At 41.5% G+C, this 24,456-nt stretch overlaps 1 protein-coding gene across 4 annotated transcripts in view; it reads left to right on the top strand.

The window, feature by feature from the left end:
• homer1b (homer scaffold protein 1b) overlaps window positions 1-13,956 on the top strand; it is a 145,476-nt gene extending 131,520 nt beyond the window's left edge. For all 4 annotated transcript variants that reach the window (XM_029722228.1, XM_029722229.1, XM_029722230.1 and 1 more), the window contains 2 exons: window positions 153-233; window positions 11,904-13,956. In XM_029722228.1, coding sequence (XP_029578088.1) covers window positions 153-233; window positions 11,904-12,092 — 270 coding nt within the window. In that variant the 3' untranslated portion in view covers window positions 12,093-13,956. The remainder of the gene's footprint in view (window positions 1-152; window positions 234-11,903) is intronic.
• Window positions 13,957-24,456: the final 10,500 nt, after the last annotated feature.

The following is a 24,456-nucleotide window of genomic DNA, read 5'->3' as shown; positions in this document are numbered from 1 at the left end:
GTTTTATTTAATACATTTTATATAAGGTTGTAACGTAACATAATGTGGGAAAAGGGAAGGGGTCTGAATACTTTCCGAATGCACTGTATAGCAAATAACAATCTGTAACAATGTGTATCTTGTTTCTCTGAAACTCCCTGTCTCACCCACAGGAAATGGAGCGGTTGAAAGAGGAAGTGGAGAATGCTAACGAGCTGCTAGAGCAGAGACACTCCTTGACACAGAAACTACAGGTGAGTACATTGTACTGACAACAGTTGCTTTAGACTTTTGTATTTGTATTTATTATGGATCCCCATTAGCTGCTGCCATGTTTAAAATCAGTAAGCAGCCCATAACGCCCTGGACCAGAGCTAGCCGTAGCTAGTTTAACAAGCTTTGAAAACACATCTTACTTTTTTAAGTTAATAACTCCAATGTGAACTGTACTTAAAATATCCTTATCACTAGCCTTAAAAATACGTGAATCTATGCTGCTGCCACATAGGGATGAGGGGTGGATGTGGTAGTGTGCTGTCTATCTATGTGTAAACACTAAACTACCCCACATATCATAACAATTCTTCTCTCATTAAAACTCTTTACCTATCTTCTGATTTGCACAGTATGTTTTATTTTTAATTAGGGCTCAATTCAATCCGTAGCATGTAAGAGCTGCCTTGTTGCATGATTGCCATACAATGGCAATTTTACGGCGTTTGCAGAGACTGCATTCACGGTAAACGCTGCGTATGTCGGCTCAATCGAAATATTACCTTTAAATTTCAATCATATAATGCGGATCTTCAGCACTATGGATTGAATCGAGCCCTTAACCTATATTTAACAGGAGTCCCATTGAGACCAAGGTCTCTTTTGCGAGGGATCCCTGCATCTCAACAATTACACAACAATTACACAATCAAGGCAGTATAGGAGCATAGGAAATACAAAATACAAAACACAATCATGAAAAACAATCACATTCCTAGGTAAAGAGGTCTTCAACCAAAAATCTGAATTGCCCAGAGGGCACCAATGCATCCAACTGTAGGGTATTCTGAAGATTGTTCCATAAGTGAGGTGCGAAGAAACTAAAAGCTGTTTGGGTCATTCCACCAATTTAGTACCTTTTGAGAAGTGTATATATTTTTTTACATTCTGTGATAAAGAGCATATGTTCAACTTCATAAAAAACATGTTTTCCCATCTCAAGATGTTCAATAAAAAATTAAGATAGTAAATGCCTGTTACGTGCCAAATAAAGTAACAGAGTTGACCGTAACAGGGTTGAAGATTTCAGCAATTGAATGCAGGGTTCACAAAAACAATGTAATCATTCAAACATTTCTAGCCTGTCTATCTATGGGTAACAGGGTTGACGTGTTATGCTCAACCCACTCACAAAACATCAGAAAAAGAGAAGAACCAGCCCACCTGCTTTTACACTATGATTTGACTTTTAGCTTAAATTTTTAAAATTAATAGTTTCATATTAAAACGAGAGTTCAGTTCACGTAACAGGGTTGACCTTAAAATTAAGGACAGACGTAAATGGGACATATCAAAACTTTTTAGGAAGTCTTTATTCATATAAAAAATCTTGATTTATTGACTCATGTGGTCTATATTAAAAGGCACTTAATTTAATATAACAGACTTTTAAAAATCAATATTGGGTGCATGTCTACTTAAAATATCAAAGGGACGCAAAAGGCACTCTTTTTGTGGAACGACCCTTTTATCTAAATCTGTAGTAACAGACGGAATTTGAAGTATTATCCATCCCTGTGACTGGGTATGGTATCTCGTACTTCCATAAGTTAGTAGTAACAATGTTAAGTAATGCAGGAGTTTTTGCAAAAAGGCTTTATAAATTAACAGGATGCAAAGTTTTCACCTATGCAACATCAAACATGACTAACCTACTTTATGATAAAGGAAGCAGTGATTAGTGCAAAACCTTTCCACCATGATAAAAACAAAGTGCACTGTGGTAAACTGCAGTTCATTCAAATGTGAGTTCATTCAACCTTTGATTGGATGGGAAAGACGTAAATTGCTACTGATCTGATTGGTCATCTGTTCATTCTCCCCTGAGCAGCAGCATCATCATCATAGGTTTCTAGGGAGGGTGTTTTCTTCACCATAAGCTGGATGGGTTTGTGTTGAAGTCACTGGGAGATTCTCAATTGGTTTTTCTCAACAGCTCCCATCGTCTCCTCCTTCCTCTTCTCGACTACTTTTGGAAAAGGTGCTGATTGAGCACCCCCTAATGGCCATTGCAAAACAGTTTTTAACCAGATATTTAGTCATTTGAATATATTAACTATAGATTTATCTATAAAATTGTTTCTATTTTTATGTTTCATAATTTCAGATTTTCTTGAATTCAGATAGAGGGTGTTCCTCCCCTTCCTCCAATGACCAGCCTTCTCCGAGTGACACAAAGTGACACACTAATACAGCAGTGTAGTGACAGTGAAGTTTGTTAGATTCAAGTTTCGAATTCCACCACTGCCACCATGTTCCTACCAACATATTCAGGTTAGAGTGTGTGTCAATACTGAATCTCATTTTCTCTGCACCAAGCAAAAACGAGAAACCACACATTCATGGTTGTAGCCGGTATTATTTCTCACTGTCTCTCTCCCAGAATCACATGACTTGAGACTCAACTTGATAGAAAATAAAATAACTTCAAGACTCGACTTTGACTTGAGATTTATGGCTTGAAATTATCTGGCCAGGTTTTGTAACGTTTTGTCACTCATTTTGTGGCACAGAATCTTTGTGGATTACTCTCCACACAGCCAGAGACAGTAAAAATCTGATTGGGTAGTGAAACGCACACTCGGCCCTCTGCTTGGACCAGCAAACTGTCAATCAACACAGGTCGGGTGAGCTAGGGCAGTAAGAAGGTTGCGAGTGTGAAACTGAATTGGAAAAATACATGTATTTCATACATATTTTAATAGGCTACATATAGCCTACCATTTGTAATTAATATTTATACCTTTGCTTATTCGATCTGGTCACTAAGATAGATATACGGCATTGCACCAAATTCTTGTTTCAAAAATATCTAATCTGTGTTTAAGAACCAAAACGTTGCACATCTTGACTGTTGACCAATGACCAATCAGCATTGGCGCACAAATGTGGATGCACATATCCAGATTAGTGACCAGAAAGTGCTGTAACGATGACGCTGTGAGTTGAGAAGCAGGTGCAGGTGAAACATTTACTAAAACAACAAACATGAAACAAGACAGCGTAACAGTGGCGAGATAGCATGAAAACAGGAAACAATACCAACTGAGGAATGAACATAAGGGAGGGACATATAAAGGGAGGTAATGAGGAAGATAATGGTGTCTAGGTGTGAATCATGATGATCTGCAGGTACACGTAATGAAGGATGCCAGGTGTGCATGATGATGAATCCCAGGACTGGTGGTTAGTATTCCGGTGTGTTGCGCGCCGGAGTAGACGAGACAAGCGCTTTTTTAATATTAATATTATTATTAAAGTACCATTTAGCAATCTGTATGAAAGCATCTTTGCCACAACAATAGGCTACCTGGTGATTTCATTGATAATTTTTATATTTCAGATAGTCCTAGTAGTTTGGGTGGGTTATAATGTTATACCTCAGTGGTACTGGATATATGTCTAAAGATAGCTGTAACATCGCAGTACCTTCAATACTTATGGGATGACGATGTAACATATTCTGGCAAATTAATTACAATATTTGTGAGGAAGAAAAAGGCTACAGACAGATCATGCTTCCATCTGATCCTACAACCTCCGCTGCATACAGGTTGGCCATATGTGACCGACTGGCTCGATTTGGTCTTATGTAGCAAAATTTGAAATTGTGGCGAAGTAATTACAATATAGCAATTAAACACTGGAATGGTAGGGTGTGCAGAAGATGAATGTGCAAGTAGAGATACTGGGGTGCAAAGGAGCAAGATAAATAAACAAATACAGTATGGGGATGAGGTAGATTGGATGGGCTATTTACAGATGAACTATGAACAGGTGCACGGATCTGTGAGCTGCTCTGACAGCTGGTGCTAAAAGCTAGTGAGGGAGGTAAGAGTCTCCAGCTTCAGAGATTTTTGCAGTTTGTTCCAGTCATTGGCAGCAGAGAACTGGAAGGAGAGGCGGCCAAATGAGGAATTGGCTTTGGGGTTGACCAGTGAGATATACCTGCTGGAGCGCGTGCTACGGGTGGGTGCTGCTATGGTGACCAGTGAGATGAGATAAGGTGGGGCTTTACTTAGCAGAGATTTGTAAATGACCTGGAGCCAGTGGGTTTGGCGACGAGTATGTAGCGAGGGCCAACCAACGAGAGCATACAGGTCGCAGTGGTGGGTAGTATATGGGGCTTTGGTGACAAAACGGATGGCACTGTGATAGACTCAATTTGTTGAGTAGAGTGTTGGAGGCTATTTTGTAAATGACATCGCCGAAGTCGAGGATCGGTAGGATGTTCAGTTTTACGAGGGTATGTTTGGCAGCATGAGTGAAGGTAGCTTTTTGCGAAATAGGAAACCGATTCTAGATTTAATTTTGGATTGGAGATGTTTAATGTGAGTCTGGAAGGAGAGTTTACAGTCTAACCAGACACCTAGGTATTTGTAGTTGTCCACATATTCTAAGTCAGAACCGGTTAGAGTAGTGATGCTGGATGGGCGGGCAGGTGCGGGCAGCAAACGGTTGAAGAGCATGCATTTAGTTTTACTTGCATTGAAGAGCAGTTGGAGGCCACGGAAGAAGAGTTGTATGGCATTGAAACTCATCTGGAGGTTAGTTAACACAGTGTCCAAAGAAGGGCCAGAGGTATACAGAATCGTGTTGTCTGCGTAGAGGTGGATCAATGAATCACCAGCAGCGAGAGCGACATCATTGATGTATACAGAGAAGAGAGTCGGCCCGAGAATTGAACCCCGTGGCACCCCCATAGAGACTGCCAGAGGTTCGGACAACAGGCCCTCAAATTTGACACACTGAACTCTATCGGAGAAGTAGTTGGTGAACCTCGCGAGGCAATCATTTGAGAAACCAAGGCTGTTGAGTCTGCCAATAAGAATGTTGTGATTGACAGAGTCAGAAGCCTTAGCCAGGTCGATGAATACGGCTGCACAGTAATGTCTCTTATCGATGGCAGTTATGATATCGTTTAGGACCTTGAGCATGGCTGAGATGCACCCATGACCAGCTCTAAAGCCAGATTGCATAGCGGAGAAGGTACGGTGAGATTCGAAATGGTCGGTAATCTGTTTGTTAACTTGGCTTTCAAAGACCTTAGAAAGGCAGGGTAGAATAGATAAACGTTTGAAGCAGTTTGGGTCTAGAGTGTCTCCCCCTTTGAAGAGGGGGATGACCGCAGCAGCTTTCCAATCTATGGGAATCTCAGACGATATGAAAGAGAGGTTGAACAGGCTAGTAATAGGGGTTGCAACAATTTCGGCAGATAATTTTAGAAAGAGAGGGTCCAGATTGTGTAGCCCGGCTGATTTGTAGGGGTCCAGATTTTGCAGCTCTTTTAGAACATCAGCTATCTGGATTTGGGTGAAGGAGAAGTGAGGGAGGTTTGGGCGAGTTGCTGTGGGGAGCGCAGGGCTGTTGACCGGGGTAGGGGTAGCCAGGTGGAAAGCATGGCCAGCCGTAGAAAAATGCTTATTGAAATTCTCAATTATTGTGGATTTATCGGTAGTGACAGTGTTTCCTAGCCTTAGTGCAGTGGGCAGCTGTGAGGAGGTGCTCTTGTTCTCCATGAACTTTACATTGTCCCAGAACCTTTTAGAGTTAGTACTACAGGATGCAAGTTTCTGTTTGAAAAAGCTAGCCTTAGCTTTCCTAACTGCCTGTGTATATTGGTTCCTAACTTCCCTGAAAAGTTGCATATCACGGGGGGCTATTCGATGCTAATGCAGAACGCCACAGGATGCTTTTGTGCTGGTCAAGGGCAGACAGGTCTGGAGTGAACCAAGGGTTATATCTATTCCTGGTTCTAACGGTTTTTAATGGAGCATGCTTATTTAAGATGGTGAGGAAGGCACTTTTAAAGAATAACCAGGCATCCTTTACTGACGGGATGAGGTCAATGTCATTCCAGGATACCCAGGCCAGGTCGATTAGAAAGGCCTGTTCGCTGAAGTGTTTTAGGGAGCGTTTGACAGTGATGAGGGGTGGTCGTTTGACCGCAGACCCATTACGGATGCAGGCAATGAGGCAGTGATTGCTGATATCTTGGTTGAAAACAGCAGAGGTGTATTTGGAGGGCGAGTTAGTTAGGATGATATCTATGAGGGTGACCGTGTTTACGGATTTGGGGTTGTACCTGGTAGGTTCATTGATCATTTGTGTGAGATTGAGGGCATCAAGCTTAGATTGTAGGATTGCTGGGGAGTTAAGCATGTCCCAGTTTAGGTCATCTAGCAGCAGGAGCTCAGAAGATAGATGGGGGGCAATCAATTCACATATGGTGTCCAGGGCACAGCTGGGGGCAGAGCGTGGTCTATAGGAAGCGGCAACGGTGAGAGACTTGTTTCTGGAAAACTGAATCTTTAGAAGTAGAAGCTCGAATTGGTTCGGTACAGACCTGGATAGTAAGACAGAACTCTGCAGGCTATCTCAGCAGTAGATTGCAATGCCGCCCCCTTTGGCAGTTCTATCTTGGCGGGAAATGTTAGTGTTAGGGATGGACATTTCATGGTTTTTGGTGGTTTTCCTAAGTCAGGATTCAGACACGGCTAAGACACCCGGGTTGGCAGAATGTGCTAAAGCAGTGAATAAAGCAAACTTATGTGAGGCCATGTAATGTGAGGCCATGTACTAAACAATCAAATATTTAAAGACTAAAGGCTGGTTTATAAACTCAGCAAAAAAAGAAACAGCCCCTATTCAGGAACCTGTCTTTCAAAGATAATTTGTAAAAATCCAAATCACTTCACACTTCACAGATCATTCTAAAGGGTTTATACACTGTTTCCCATGCTTGTTCAATGAAGCATAAACAATAAATGAACATGCACCTTTGGAATGGTCGTTAAGACACTAACAGCTGACAGATGGTAGGCAATTAAGGTCACAGTTATGAAAACTTAGGACACTAAAGAGGCCTTTCTACTGACTATGAAAAACACCAAAAGAAAGATGCCCAGTGTTCCTGCTCATATGCGTGAATGTGCCTTAGGCATGCTGCAAGGATGCATGTGGACTGCAGGGGCAATACATTGCAATGTCCGTACTGTAAGACACCTAAGACAGCGCTACAGGGAGACAGGATGGACAGCTAATGGTCCTCGCAGTGGCAGACCACATGTAACAACACCTGCACAGGATCGTTACATCCGAACATCACACCAGGTACAGGATGGCAACAACAACTTCCCGAGTTACACCAGGAACGCACAATTCCTCCATCAGTGCTCAGATTGTCCGCAATAGGCTGAGAGAGGCTGAACTGAGGGCTTGTAGGCCTGTTGTAAGGCTGGTCTTCACCAGACATCACCGGCAACAACGTCGCCTATGGGCACAAACCCACCGTCGCTGGACCAGACAGGACTGGCAAAAAGTGCTCTTCACTGACGAGTCGCGGTTTTGTCTCACCAGGGGTGATGGTCGGATTTGCGTTTATCGTCGAAGGAATGAGTGTTACACCGAGGCCTGTACTCTGGAGAGGGATCGATTTGGAGGGGAAGGGTCCGTCATGGTCTGGGGCAGTGTGTCATAGCATCATCGGACTGAGCTTGTTGTCATTGCAGGCAATCTCAACACTGTGTGTTACTGGGAAGACATCCTCCTCCCTCGTATGGTACCCTTCCTGCAGGCTCATCCTGACATGACCCTCCAGCATGATAATGCCACCAGCCATAATGCTCGTTCTGTGCACTATTTCCTGCAAGACAGGAATGTCAGTGTTCTGCCATGGCCAGCGAAGAGCCCGGATCTCAATCCCATTGAGCACATCTGGGACCTGTTGGATCGAAGAGTGAGGGCTAGGGCCATTCCCCCCCAGAAATGTCCAGGAACTTGCAGGTCAATCTAGCAAACTAGGCAACTAAATGTAGCTTGCTAAACAATGTTTTGGTTCCTTTCTAACTAGTTAGCTTGAGCTTGCTAGCCAGTTCAAATAATGACCTTATATAGCTGACAATGTCTTCACTTTAGCTCATTTGTCTTCATTATTACAGGAAAATAAACTCTAAAAACAAGATCGTTATTTAGTTAATGGCGAGCCATGACAAAATAAAAGCATGTCATTCTACTAGAGAATTTTAGAACTTGGGCACTGTCTCAATTGCCTAACGTTGGGTCTGTTCGAAAATTTGCTCTGGCTACATACTCCGGTTTCAGAGCACTCTCGTCTGATTGTGCCAGAGCGCAGAATAAATGATACATTTGCGAACGCTCAACACCTGTTGAATATGGCCGTTGTCAGTAAACGTTGGCAAAAAAGCGTAATTAAAATGTTGCCAGCAGCACAGTTACAGTCACTAAAGCTCTGGATAACATGAAAACAGCCTAACCAGCTCTGCTAGGGCGAGTAAAATGGTCAGAGTGAGGTGTTCTCTCAGTTGTGTCTGGAAGTTGCTAGCAAGCTAGCCAACGTTAGCTTGGGCGCTTGACTGCCGTTGTGAAGTCAGAACGCTCGGATCTACCCTACTCATTGGCCAGAGCATCCAGTGTGCGCTCTGAACGCTCCGAGAGCGAAATGCTCTGAATTTACGAACAGACAATCAATCTGACAACGCTCTGAATTTACGAATGCCCAGAGCACACTCTGAGCGCACTCTGGCACTGCAGTTTGAATTTATGAACACACCCATTATATCCTAATTTGACTTTGGTGCAGGTCATGTTCTTCACATTACTCTCTCTGGTAAACACATACTATATCAAATAAAATCAAAGTTTATTTGTCACATACACAGGATACAGAAGGTGTAGTGAAATAGTTACTTGCATAATGGAGTCTTTTGTTCAGACATGTAAGTAGCTAGCTAAACAATGAACCATAATCCCAACTCATAAAGTTACTACCCTGCATGAATCTGCAGGTAGCTAACCAAACAGGTTCAATGTTAGCTAGCTTGCTAACATTAGGCTATAACTAGCAATGCAGTGGCTCTGAGATACGAATAATATTACTACACAGATCATACACATAACGTTAGTTAGTGAGGCTGCCAGATAACGATAGCTAGCTAGCTAACGGTGCGCTTTAACTTGAAGGGAAAATGACTTTCTTAAATCTATCTGAAAATGTAGCTAGCTATCTTACCCGTATACATGGTTGGACACTTCTCCCTCTCTGTCACAGATGCCATGGGTGACCTACAGTGGGGGGAAAAAAGTATTTGATCCCCTGCTGATTTTGTACGTTTGCCCACTTACAAAGAAATGATCAGTCTATAATTTTAATGGTAGGTTTATTTGAAGAGTGAGAGACAGAATAACAACAAAAAAATCCAGAAAAACGCATGTAAAAAATGTTATAAAATGATTAGCATTTTAATGAGGGAAATAAGTATTTGACCCCTCTGCAAAACATGACTTAGTACTTGGTGGCAAAACCCTTGTTGGCAATCACAGAGGTCAGATGTTTCTTGTAGTTGGCCACCAGGTTTGCACACATCTCAGGAGGGATTTTGTCCCACTCCTCTTTGCAGATCTTCTCCAAGTCATTAAGGTTTCGAGGCTGACGTTTGGCAACTTGAACCCTCAGCTCCCTCCACAGATTTTCTATGGGATTAAGGTCTGGAGACTGGCTAGGCCACTCCAGGACCTTAATGCGCTTCTTCTTAAGCCACTCCTTTGTTGCCTTGGCCGTGTGTTTTGGGTCATTGTCATGCTGGAATACCCATCCACGACCCATTTTCAATGCCCTGGCTGAGGGAAGGAGGTTCTCACCCAAGATTTGACGGTACATGGCCCCATCCATCATCCCTTTGATGCGGTGAAGTTGTCCTGTCCCCTTAGCAGAAAAACACCCCAAAACATAATGTTTCCACCTCCATGTTTGAGGGTGGAGATGATGTTCTTGGGGTCATAGGCAGCATTCATCCTCCTCCAAACATGGCGAGTTGAGTTGATGCCAAAGAGCTCCATTTTGGTCTCATCTGACCACAACACTTTCACCAGTTGTCCTCTGAATCATTCAGATGTTCATTGGCAAACTTCAGACGAGCATGTATATGTATTTATATCTTGCGAAAGCTGCAGGATTTCAGTCATTCATGGCGTAGTGTGTTACCAATTGTTTTCTTGGTGATTATGGTCCCAGCTGCCTTGAGATCATTGACAAGATCCTCCCGTGTAGTTCTGGGCTGATTCCTCACCGTTCTCATGATCATTGCAACTCCACGGGGTGAGATCTTGCATGGAGCCCCAGGCCGAGGGATACTTGACAGTTCTTTTGTGTTTCTTCCATTTGCGAATAATCGCACCAAATGTTGTCACCTTCTCACCAAGCTGCTTGGCGATGGTCTTGTAGCCCATTCCAGCCTTGTGTAGGTCTACAATCTTGTCCCTGACATCCTTGGAGTGCTCTTTGGTCTTGGCCATGGTGGAGAGTTTGGAATCTGATTGATTGATTGCTTCTGTGGACAGGTGTCTTTTTTACAGGTAACAAGCTGTGGTTAGGAGCACTCACTTTAAGAGTGTGCTCCTAATCTCAGCTCATTACCTGTATAAAAGACACCTGCGAGCCAGAAATCTTTCTGATTGAGAGGGGGTCAAATACGTATTTCCCTCATTAAAATGCTAATCATTTTCTAACATTTTTGACATGCGTTTTTCTGGATATTTTTGTTGTTATTCTGTCTCTCACTGTTCAAATAAACCTACCATTAAAATTATAGACTGATAATTTATTTGTCAGTGGGCAAACATACAAAATCAGCAGGGGATCAAATACTTTTTTCCCCCAGTGTATACAACAGTGTGTTCTCTTTTCGACTCCCTCTGCATATTTGCAATCAAATGGGAGAATTGTAATCATCTCCTTAACTATCATACTGTAATTCCACTGGGCATTCCACTGATTTCAAAACTTGGTCCTCCAGAAAGTGAAGAGCAACTTTTTCAGTTCTACTATGTGATATCTTTCAAAAAAGCTGCGTTAAAAAGGATTACCTACACATACTGTCCAGCTCATATTATAGACAGAAGTGTGCCATATGGCAGACCAATCCAAACTCATCTCTCGGAATGTCCAGCCCATCCATTATCTCAGCCAATCATGGCTAGCCGGAAGGTTCCAGTCTTTTTCCAAGTCACAAATGATCCTGCTTGCTCTGGACTCCAGAGAAGTGACAATGTGATATGATATCCTTAATTGATATTGACTGCTAACATGAATGACTTTCAGCTCAAAATGCAGGTGAAAAACACAGTTTATTTCTGATTGTTGCGTTGTGAAAATCTGTCACGTTTATGGCTGTAATGACAGCCTACATTTGCGCAGCGATTGTGCACATGTGCATGTGCGTGCGCGGGGTCACAAGCTTTGATCCACTCCTTTTTGGTGGTCACGTGTCAAAAAGTTTGAAAACCACTGAACAAATTGCTGATTTGCTGAAATGCTATAGGATCGGGTGCAGAGCAAAAGTGAAATTTTAGGGAGAGAGGACAGCCATAAATTAATATGCATCTGCAGCTCCGATAAAATGTTGGTGATCAAGAATATGAACTGTTTACTTATGAAGCTTGACATTTGGGATTTGTTGTTCAAATTAATTTCATAATCAAAATGTGAAAAGGGCTGTCTTGTAGCCTTAATAATTACAAAAAGATTTGTTGTTAAACAAGTCATATTTTGACCCGTTCTACTTGGGACTCGACTTGAGACTTGGGCCTTGTGACTTGAGACTTGCTCTCTCCCCCCTCTCTTCCCTCCACAGGAGACGGAGTTGCATGGGCGAGTGTTAGAGGAGCAGCTCTTGGGAGCTGAGCAGCGATTGGAAGAAAGTCAGGAAGAGCAGGAGAACTTCAGGAAGAGCCTAAGGACCCTACTGGAGATGCTGGATGGGAAGATATTTGAGCTGACAGAGCTCAGGGACAGCTTGGCCAAGCTCATAGAGGGCAGCTAGATAATCACACACCACCTCCCACTGGCCAAACACTGAATTACACAGAGACACACTGACCCCTACTGGCAGAGTCAGAGAACTACACACACAGATACACCACAGGAGTGACATGGCTCATAGAGGTCCTATAGAGCCCACTGGCTCACAGTGCCCCTTAATGTTAGACATACAGAACAGCACTCTCACAGGTTAGTGCCCCCTTCTGCCAGACCCATAGAACAATAATATACACTGCTGCCAGACCCACACAACAACATAACCCAGTGCTGATGACATAGAACAGCACCCCTTATTTGGCTCCTAGGTGTATTGTAACTGTACCATCTCCTTCCAAAATAACCTCCTGCAGCTGCTGCCACACTGCCCTCAGCTGTTGAACACACAGAACAGGTGCCCCATGCTGACTCTCTGAACATATGTCTGAGCAATGACAACCTTTGCAGACTGACAGAACAGCAATCCTTGCTGGTAGACTCACAGGAATACGGCTTTACAGTTAATTCATATACAGTATTCAGTATCTGGCCCATGCAGAAATAAAGGCCACAAATCTAGTGTTGCCAGCACCATATTACAACACACTGAGCTATTGAAAACCATAGAACTACAGGAGAGCCCTAAATCAACCACTGAAACCCACAGAGCAGGAGCAGGAGTCATGTCCAACACACAACCACACACCTTGGCCTAGGATTTACAAAGGCTGCTGTAAATTGGAGTACTGTTTACATTGATATTCAAGTCTTCATGAGTATGACTGAACCTTCGCAATATGAAAATAATATACCATACTATCACAAGAGAATCTTCCAGAAGCATTGGTCATGCTTTATTTAGAACTCCAGGTAGCCTAGCGGTTAAGAGCATTAGGCTAGTAACCAAAAGGGTATTGGTTAGAATCCCTGAGCCGGCAAGGTGGAAATATCTGCTGTTCTGTCCTTGAGCAAGGCAGTTAAGCCCCAACAACAACTGCTCCCTGGGTGCAGATGACGCCAATTAAGGCAGCCCCAGCACCTCTCTGTTTCAGAGGTTGGGAAACTGACTCTTGACTGGGAAATGTCTTTATGGTTTATTCCTCACTTCTTATTCCACCAGCCCAACTGGTTTATTCCTCACTTCTTATTCCACCAGCCCAACCCTAGAGACCTGGGGAATGTTCCCTCTAAACTGCGAGCACTTCCTCCAGGACTGCAGCGCAGAAGAAATGCCATGCTGTGCTCAGAGATGCAAGAGATTGTAATTCACTGAGTTCGCCCTATATAGATCAACGTCTTTCCTGTGATCGAATCAACATTATATCAGGCCCTTTTCAATGCAACAAACCAAAACAAATCAAACTCTGCAAGATTGAGTCTGTGATTGTGTTGTAGGCAAGACCAGTGCGCAACAGAGTAGAATTATATTGTCGGGGGTAACCCACAAGCGGTCTTTCAATCACGGAGTGAATGCGCTTTTCAGATGATTTCAGATCAGAGTGCAGAGCCAAGCAAGTGCACATTTGTTGATATTCTTTGCTAGTTATTAGACCAGTTATAGATAAGTATAGGTCAGAAATGGGGAGTTACTGCTTCCTACAAGAGCACAAACCTTGTAGGCTACATTTCAAGCACTTGTGGAAAAGCCAGTCAGGTAAAAAGCTTTTGTCTTAATTAAAGGGTCAATGTACTTTGAGTCAGGCTTGAATATGCAAATAAGCCAATAGACAGAGGGGTAGCCTATATTGTCTAATTCTCTGTATGGTAATAATAATTCATTTTATTTTGTGAAATGGTTTCTTCCGTCATACAACACAATGCAATCACCTTTTTGGCCCATGATGTTACAGACCAAGTAAAAAATAATGAATTAATGTCAATGTAAAAAATGTTTTTAAAAGTCTCATGCAATGTAGGCCAGCATTGAACAACACATATAGGCTACTGTAGGCCATAGAAAACGAAAGCTATTTCCATGTGAAAATGTTATGGGATTTGCTCCATTGGTTGTGTTGGTAGGCCTACATTAAGCTCAAATAGCCACAATAGCCTATTGGCTACTTTCTAAAACTGTAAGGGTACAGCCTCAGTGTTCATTGTAAATGCGTGCTGGAAGTTGCACAGAATTCTCACAATGTTGCTAAGTGCCCCCCAAAATTTGAGGAAACATTGGACCTGGGGTTTGGAGAAAAGTTTCAGAACGTTTCAAGCAGTTCAGAGTTAGCCCTGTTCATTTGAAAGATGTTTAAATGTTTTAAAACCTTACACGTTCTGAATCCACCATTACTTCCTCCTGAACAGAGAACAGAGAACACACTGCTTGAGTGTGTTGGAGTGTGTGTATGTGTCTAGAGAGACACATGCACACAGAGGCCTGTACACACACTGAGCAAAACCAGACATTCTCTGGATGACAGACACTTTAATCGAACAATCAGGTATTCAACTCAGTGGGCTGACTCGGACACCAATACCGCACCTCAAATGACACTCTATTCCTCATATAGTGCTTTACTTATTAAAAGATACATAGAAAGACAGATAGGTAGTTAGAAAGATAGATAGTTGAATAGTTTATTTATGTAACTCTTCAATAAAAAAGCATAGTATGACATTTATGCATAGGCACTTTAACATTCAAGATTATTATATGGCTCAAAGCATAAATGCCGTATGTGCAAGGAAAGAAGAAAAATGGTACCATTCATGTGTCTCTACTGCACTTTAAGGCGAATAAGGGGAAGAGATGCACACTAAAAGTCTTTGGTTTCAGAAACACTGGGTACACCCACATGAAAAAATACTATGGTTTACTATAGAATACTACCGTACTTACTATAGAATTCTGTAGTAAACTGTAGAATACTATACCACACACTGTAGTATCCCATGATCATGTGTAGTACTTACTATAGAACTGAGGAGACTGGTGGGAGGGCTATAGGAGGACGGACTCATTGTAATGGCTGGAATGGTGTAAATGGAACAGAGTCAAACATATGGTGTCCATATGTTTGATGTGTTTGATACCATTTTATTTATTCCATTCCAGCCATTACAATCCTCTTATAGCTCCTCCCACCAGCCTCCTCTGCTATAGAATGTTGTAGTATACTGTAGAATAATATAGTATTATCTGCAAAAAAACACTGTAGTATATACTATATAGATCAGGGGTGGGCAACTCCTGTCCTCGGGGGCCTGATTGGTGTCACACTTTTTCTCCATCCCAAGCAAACACAGCTGATTAATCAAATTGTATTCTAAACTGAAGATCATGATTAGGTGATTATTGGAGTCAGGTGTGTTAGCTGGGGCTGGGGCAAAACTGTGACACCACCCCTGATATAGATACTACTAATTAAATACTGTAGTATATTTTTAGAATATACCTGCCCATTCCCCACCCCCATATCCCAATTTGTGCTACCCATAAGTGAGAAACCTAGATGTCAAGTATGCGTTCACTACAGGGTATGGAAAAGAGCATAAGCGGTGAACTTTCTGTGCAGACCTGCCTGCCTGCTTGCCTGCCTGCCTGCTTGCTTGCCTGCCTGCCTGCTTGCCTGCCTGCCTGCCTGCTTGCCTGCCTGCCTGCCTGCCTGCCTGCAGGCAGCCTTCACTTCCATGTCAAAGATAATAAAACAAAAACGCTATAATAAATACTACAGTAATGTCTGCAGAAACACTACAATAAATACTACAGTATACTACAATTTGCAAAAAACACTACAGTGAATACTATAGTATTGTTACACCATAGTACACTATAGTATTTTTTTCATGTGGGCAGTTCTTCACCATGGACCTGGACTGCGATGAATACAAAATAACTGTCCTTAGTTTATATATTTTTTTATATTCAGTATATATTATGTATATTAAATATAAGACATACTGTATAATATAACTTTATACTTGGGCTCGGGTGTAACCAGAAAGTTGGTTAAATCTGCTAAATCATTTTCTGTTGCTTTGCTGTACGTTTTTGGATTACAGAAATCAATATCTTAATTTTGACATGAATGATGTTATACTGTAAATGAAAGGCTTTGTTGAGATAATGCGGAGGATATAAGAATTTGTTTTCCCATTTTGTAACTTATGGTACTTAAGTTAAGTATGAGTGTATTTAAAGCTGTGAGAAAGCTGGCAATATTTTTTATTATTTAAGTAATTTTTAACAAAAGTGAGTATGCTATTTAATAAGACGTACCTCAGGCTTTGGATAATGATGCTAGGGTGTACGGCTGGTGTGTTGAAGCAAATGTGATGAAATATGTGGTTGTGGTGGAGATGAATTTGCCAAATTGTATGGAGAATTCAGAGCTTTGACACTATTTCAAAAGTTTTGTAATCGCCATGTCCATGTTGTAATAATATTACTACAGGAAGGAATCACTGTTTAAGTAAGTTCTTAAAATAGTTTCTAGACTGACCAGCTTTGCAATGGGACACATTGATTGAAATGACATCAGGCTGACATATTCTGGTTGATGTATATTTCAGAAAATGTCCAGCCTTTTTCCAGACTTATTCTATTGGTCGTGAAAAAGACATCTTGAGACATTTGGATATCTGATGTAAAAACAGATTTCAACCACAACAATTACATATTTATGACATTGTATGCTCACTGGGTCATGTTGAGAAATATGTTGGATTTAGATTTCAGGGGTTCCCTGCACTGTCTGTTTCTTGCATTCACAGAACCATGGACATGAGAATGGACTACTGGAAAATTGTTGGGTTTTATTTTTCAAAACAGCTGATGGACTAAACTGTGTAGCTTCTTTTATAAACACATAATAGCTCTCCTTGGTCTGGCTATAACTGCCATGGAGTCAATTTGTATTTCCCTGGTGGAGGTAGTGATACTGTTTGCAGAAGCATACCTTCATTATACATTGACAAAATTGCACAGAATGTCAGGAAATTCAACACATAAGTAAAATACACAAAACACCATGAATGGAATTTTAAAATACTTAAATTAATTAACTAGGCTAAAATATTAAAACATGTCACAATTTATATTTTTCACAGAAAGAGGCAACTTCAGTACTCGGTAAACAAGGTTTTATTAAGCTTTGAATACATATGAGAAACAGAGAAAAGGCAAAAAGTTATTTTTTTTAAAACTTGCTACATAAATGTGTCGGAGAAACCATTAAATGTTCAAATAAAGACATAATTTGACCGTTTTAGTCAATCATATGGATGCATTTCTTGTTGAGATTTGTTTATCATTAATTCTCTAACTGCAATATGTTGCACTTCTGAAGTGACTGACCAATCAAAATCCAGGACCCGTGTGAGAGTCCAGGTGGAGTAGGATGAAGTTGCTCCAAGACACTGATCTATGGTCAGTTTTGTGTTCCCTTCTAATTGTGTATATTCTGATTTGGAAAGGGTAAGCTGATCCCAGATTTGTACCAAAAGTCAACTTTACCCAGAGCTGCGAGTCAAAGGTATACAGTACAGTGTCATGACTTTACTTTCAATAATCTGATTACTGTTATCCAGTACAGTACAGTGTCTGATTACTGTTATCCAATAATCTGATTACTGTTATCTGATTACTGTTAATCCACTAACTATGTTTTGTTACCGTATTAAATTAATCATGTAACAATTAACTCATTAGGATTTGGGGTTGTTTAAAGAGATACCATCTCCCGAATTAAACTATATAAGGTATATATCTATTTCATCGATAAACAGTCATCTTAATAATCATTACTTCTTATCATATCATCATTCTGAACACTCGTAACCTCATGCATCTACAAAAACCCCAGCCTTACTCATGATTCAGGATTACACCTATTGGTTTAATTATTTATTTACTAGCTAACTAAAATGAGAAAACAGGATAACATACACACTTAATACCTGAGACAAAGGTCCCTAGCGGACTGACACAATATGGTATTTTACCCAACCACATGGAGAGAGAGGAAGAGAGAAAATACACTTATCTTTGAATCATTTCAGAATTATTCTCACATTAATCGTATAGTTGGCACACCAACCGCCACCTGTTTGAAATAAGAAATCATGAATGTATTTACGTGTGGGTGTCCTTCTCCATCGTGTAGTCCTGACCAGAACTACAGAGTTCACTCTGTTCCATTTGCTCCTGAAGCTGCTTATTTGAAGATAAGCCAGCCGTGCCAATGGTTCCAGTGGGGTGATGAGAGTAGTGTACTACAGTGATTTTACAAGGGTAGTAGGATGGTTTGAAGAGTTTGTGATATTTTACTCAGGACAGCTAATCATCTGTACCAGTGATTGTCTGAGAGGGGAGTTTGTCTTCCTCTCGTGTTGATAGTCAGGATTCAGACCACGATGGACATGAGCTGCAGCTTGCCATCTCTCATGTTGAGTTTCAAAGTTCCAACTATTCCAAATGTTTAGCTCCCGCCTCACGTTTCCTGGTCTAATGTTAATTTTGTTACCAAGACTTTTTATGCACTCTGGGCGAAGGGGACGGCTCCGTCCGTGTGACACGCTCTCCGACCTCACTTGGGGCATAGCTACTTACTAATGCACAGTTTATAGGAGATAGATTCTCTTATACCTCCTAAAATCACATTCCTATCTTAATCCAAAATACTTTAAGCATTTGTTATATTATATGCACAACGTATTGGATGGAAACTTGACAGATAAAGGGGATATACATTCCAAGTTACAGTATTTCGTCCATACAGTTTTTAATAACATCACAAAATGAAAATCAAATCAAAGTTTATTTGTCATGTGTGCTGAATACAACAGGTGTAGAGTGAAATGCTTACTTACAGGCTCTAACCAACAGTGCAAAAAAGGCATTAGGTGAGCAATAGGTAAGTAAAGAAATAAAAAGAACAGTAAAAAGACAGTGAAAAATAACAGTAGCGAGGCTATTTACAGGCACCGGTTAGTCGGGCTGATTGAGGTAGTATGTACATGTACATATGGTTAAAGTGACTATGCATATATGATAAACAGAGTGTAGCAGTAGCGTAAAAGTGGGGTTGGCGGGTGGTGGGTGGCGGGACACAATGCAGATAGCCCGGTTAGCCAATGTGCGGGCGGGGGCATTATTGTCCAATGATTGCACGTTGGTGAGTAATATTGACGATAATGGCAGCTTTCCCACTCGCCTTCTGTGGATCCTTACGATGCACCCTGCTCTGTGTCCTCTGTATCTGAGTTTCTTCCTCTTGCAAATGACTGTGATGTAATAACTTGCAAATAATGGGTGCTCGGAGAATGTCCTATGCGTCCTGCTTGTTGAAGAAAAAATCTTGGTCTCGTCCGAGGTGAGTGATTGCTGTCCTGATATCCAGAAGCTCTTTTTTGCCGTAAGATACGGTTGCAGAAACATTATGTACAAAATAGGTTACAAATAATACGAAAAAACCCACATAATAGCACAATTGGTTGGGTGCCCGTAAAACTGCTGCATTTCTTCCGGTGCCATTTTAGAGACCAATATTACTTTCGTTCTCCATAGCTCCACACTGACCACTCCCCACATTGTTATGCTAGAAATATTGTTCCATTATCCACGTTTGACCGTGTTAGAGTTTCAAAGGGAAAACTGTCTGTGAAACAAAGACATTCCTTTGGTTGATACTAAAGGGGGAGAAAGAGCCTTCTACTTAAATTTACGACAGTGTGGATGTGTCAAAACCCCCAAACCAGTTCCCTCCTCCCCTCCATTGCCAAGCTGATCTGACCCATTGTGATCCTCACATGACAGTTATGACAGTCCCCGTCTGGTGGGTTCAATCTTGGAAGGATTCTGCAAGTTGCAACCCCCCATAAAAATGAACACGGGATGTCCTGGTTTGTGGATCATTGTAGCAGTCCCCCTCTGTTGGTTTACCCTGGTAGGATTTCTGTAGACTGCAGACCACCACAAGAATGGCCACGGGATGTCCTGGTTGTGGATAGTCGTTGTCCAGGTTGGTGGATCTAGGCAGTAACTTAGGCAGACGTTAACAACGCACAACACTCAGGCAATACATCATTACATTTCTTCCCCAAATGAGCGGTGTTCTGTCACTAACTGGTGGTTGTGTGGGGAACATGTTTGTGGCTCTATCACTTCCTAAGTGTCAAAGAAAATGAAACAAAAATGAATAAAAACACAAAGAAAAGATACTCAAACTATAGTTACCACACTTTAATAATCTAATTGGATTATATTCTATAGACAGTACCAGTCAAAAGTTTGGACACACCTACTCATTCCAGGGTTTTCCTTTATTTTTTACTATTTTCTACATTGTAGAATAATAGTGAAGACATCAAAACTATGAAATAACATATATGGAATATTTTATATTTGAGATTTTTTAAAGTATCCACCCTTTGCCTTGATGATAGCTTTGCAAATTCTTGCCATTCTCTCAACCAGCTTCATGAGGTAGTCACTTGGAATGTATTTCAATTAACAGATTTGCCTTGTTAAAAGTTAATTTGTGGAATTTATTTCCTTAATGGGTTAGAGCCAATCAGTTGTGTTGTGACAAGGTAGGGGTGGTATACATCTTGTGTCTATATACAGAAGATAGCCCTATTTGGTCAAAGACCAAGTCCATATTATGGCAAGAACAGCTCAAATTAGCAAAGAGGAACAACAGTCCATCATTACATTAAGACATGAATGTCAGTCAATCCGGAAAATGTCAAGAACTTTGGACATTTCTTCAAGTGCAATCGCAAAAACCATCAAGCGTTATGATGAAACAGTCTCTCATGAGGACCGCCGCAGGAAAGGAAGAGCCAGAGTTACCTCTGCTGCAGAGGATAATTTAGAGTTACCAGCCTCAGAAATTGCAGCCCTAATACATGCTTCACAGAGTTCAATAACAGACACATCTCAACATCAACTGTTCAGAGGAGACTGCGTGAATAAGGCCTTCATGGTCGAATTGCTTGTGCCAAGACACACAAGCAATGGACATTAGAGAAGTGGAAATCTGTCCTTTGGTCTGATGAGTCCAAATTTGAGATTTTTGGTTCCAACCACGATGTCCTTGTGAGACGCAGAATAAAAAGTGAACGAATGATCTTTGCATGTGTGGTTCTCACTGTGAAGCATGGAGGAGGAGGTGTGATGGTTTGGGGGTGCGTTGCTGGTGACACTGTCGGTTATTTATTTAGAATTCAATCCACACTTAACCAGCATGGCTACCACAATATTCTGCACCGATATGCCATCCCATCTAGTTTTCACTTTTTGGGACTATCATTTGTTTTTCAACAGGACATTGACCCAACACACCTCCAGGCCGTGTAAGGGCGATTTGACCAAGAAGGAGTGATGGAGTGCATGCATCAGATGACCTGTCCTCGACAATCACCCAACATCAACCCATTTGAGATTGTTTGGGATGAGTTGGACTACAGAGTGAAGAAAAAGCTGCCAACAAGTGCTCAGCATATGTGGGAACTCCTTCAAGACTGTTGGAAAAGCATTCCAGGTGAAGCTGGTTGTGAGAATGCCAAGAGTGTGCAAAGCTGTCATCAATGCAAAGGGTGGTTACTTTGAAGAACCTCAAATATAAAATATATTTTAATTTGTTTAACACTTTTTTGGTTACTACATGATTCCATATGTGTTATTTCTATAATGTAGAAAATAGTACAAATAAAGAAAAACCCTTGAATGAGTATGTGTGTCCAAACTTTTGACTGGTACTGTACATACATATTCATACAGTGGTTCCTCAATTTTGAGATTATACCGCGGGACATTGAGGTCATTTGTGGTTTAGTACATTACCCTGCGTCACGGCTTCATTGCTCTTAACCACTGCAAGGGGGAGTTAGAGCGCTGATTATGCTTTTGTGTACAGTGTGAAACGTTGGTCCCAAGGCACTAATGTGTTTCTACCTGAATGAATGCTGTCAATGAATATAAACCAAATAGAAACTGATAATTGTGCACGACTTCACAATTGAATTTGAATTAACTGAATGATGAAGATGAAGAAGAAAGATGTAATAAAGTTGTTAAATTATGAGTTGGTTTAGCCAACGAAAAAGTCAGGAACCTTCCCGCTAACCATGATTGGCTGAGATAATGAGTGGGCTGGACATGCCGAGAGCTGAGTTTGTTCTGCGGTGTAGCATCTTGTGTCTATAAAACTAGCTGCTCGTTATGCGTAGATATTCCTTTCTACTGCAGATTTTTCTAAAGATATAACATTACCCATGGAGAACTGCAATTATGTTGCTACTGCTCTCTATAACATTGCTTCCCTGAATTTATCAGGTGCTATCGACAAAGGTCAGTGGGAAAAAGTTGTGCTGGACTACTTTCTGGAGGACGATTGTGCCATGCTGACACTTTTCTCCCCAATTTCATGGTATCCAATTGGTAGTTACAGTCTTGTCTCATTGCTGCAACTCCCGTACGGACTCAGGAGAGGCAAAGGTCGAGAGCCATGCGTTCTCTGAAACACGACCCAACCAAGCCACACTGCTTCTTGACACAACGCCCACTTAACCCGGAAGCCAGCCGCACCAATGTGTCGGAGGAAACACTGTACACCTGGCGACCGTGTGCATGCGCCATAAAAAAAAAAGAATGTTTACGTTCCAATTCCTCGCCTGTGAACTGGTGACGCGCGACATATGCCTAGTTTCCTGAAACGAGTCACATTTGATCTTAGCGAATCATACAACTGCGAGGTGTCGCACCGTTCATCAGACATATGATGTGCTTGGAGGGAGGTTTGAAGGTAGGTGATTGATTAGACATTTTATTTTGGAAGGCCATGCTTTACCCACCAAACCTTCTGGGCATGGGGCAGAAGTGTCTGGGTAAGATATTAGTCCTTAATTGAATATGCTGGTTAAGTGTGGGTCAATAATCAGCACATAATTGTTGACAGTGGCTGAGTTGTGTTCCATCTCTGTTGTGTTCCACAAACAGCAGAAAACAGCCTCCAGAAGGAGAACTGAGGTGTGTTCAGTCTCCCAGGCAATATTAGCATCAGTTTTTGATTTCCACTAACACGTTTGTCATGAAGCTCTGCTTTGTAACAAGTCGCCGTTGAGTAGCATGTCCATCTTTGTGTGTTTACTGTACAGTGTCAGTTCAAGAACTTCTGATTCCCCAACCCAGTGTCATTGTTTCAGCTGTACAGTAGATCATACAGTAACACTTGTGCTGTTTATTTGGATCCCCATTAGCTTATGCAGAAGCATCAGCTACTCTTCCTAGGGTCCACAAAAAAAACACAAAGCATGACAAGTAACAAACATGGAGACACTGACAGACGAGGAAAGTCACACAAATTGTAAATACTTGTGTGTACATGTGGGTAGGGGTAAAAGTGACTAGGCAATCAGGATATATAATAAATAGAGTAGCAGCAACGTATGTTTTATTTTTTTTATTTCACTTGTATTTAAATAGACCATGGTGGCGAAGTAATTACAATATAGCAATTAAACACTGGAATGGTAGATGTGCAGAAGATGAATGTGCAAGTAGAGATACTGGGGTGCAAAGGAGCAAGATAAATAAATAAATACAGTATGAGGTAGGTAGATAGATGGGCTGTTTACAGATGGGCTATGTACAGGTGCAGTGATCTGTGAGCTGCTCTGACAGCTGGTGCTTAAAGCTAGTGAGGGAGATATGAGTCTCCAGCTTCAGAGATTTTTGCAGTTCGTTCCAGTCATTGGCAGCAGAGAACTGAAAGGAGAGACGACCAAAGGAGGAATTGGCTTTGGGGTTGACCAGTGAGATATACCTGCTGGAGCGCGTGCTACGAGTCGGTGCTACTATGGTGACCAGTGAGCTGAGATAAGGTGGGGCTTTACCTAGCAGAGACTTGTAGATAACCTGTAGCCAGTGGGTTTGGCGACGAGTATGAAGCGAGGGCCAACCAACGAGAGCGTGCAGGTCGCAATGGTGGGTAGTGTATGGGGCTTTGGTGACAAAACGGATGGCACTGTGATAGACTGCATCCAGTTTGTTGAGTAGAGTGTTGGAGGCTATTTTATAGATGACATCACCGAAGTTGAGGATCGGTAGGATTGTCAGTTTTACGAGGGTATGTTTGGCAGCATGAGTGAAGGATGCTTTGTTGCGATATAGGAAACCGATTCTAGATTTAATTTTGGATTGGAGATGCTTAATGTGAGTCTGGAAGGAGAGTTTAGTTGTGAAGTGTGTTAGTGTGTGTGTGGCGTCAATATGCATTGTGTGTGTGTGTGTGTGTGTGTGTGAAAGAGAGAGAGAGAGTGTCAGTGTAGTATGTGTGAGAGTGTGGGTAGAGTTTACTGAGTGTACATAGAGTGAGTGCAAGGGAGTCAGTGCAAAACAATTAATAAAAAAGTGGGTCAATGTAAATTGTCCAGGTAGCCATTTGATT

The sequence above is a fragment of the Salmo trutta genome, chromosome 29 (assembly GCF_901001165.1).
Source record: "Salmo trutta chromosome 29, fSalTru1.1, whole genome shotgun sequence".
In the NCBI taxonomy this organism is placed as follows: Eukaryota; Metazoa; Chordata; class Actinopteri; order Salmoniformes; family Salmonidae; genus Salmo; species Salmo trutta.
The sequence above is the reverse complement of the archived record's forward strand: the minus strand, read 5'-3'. Positions and strand labels throughout refer to the sequence as shown.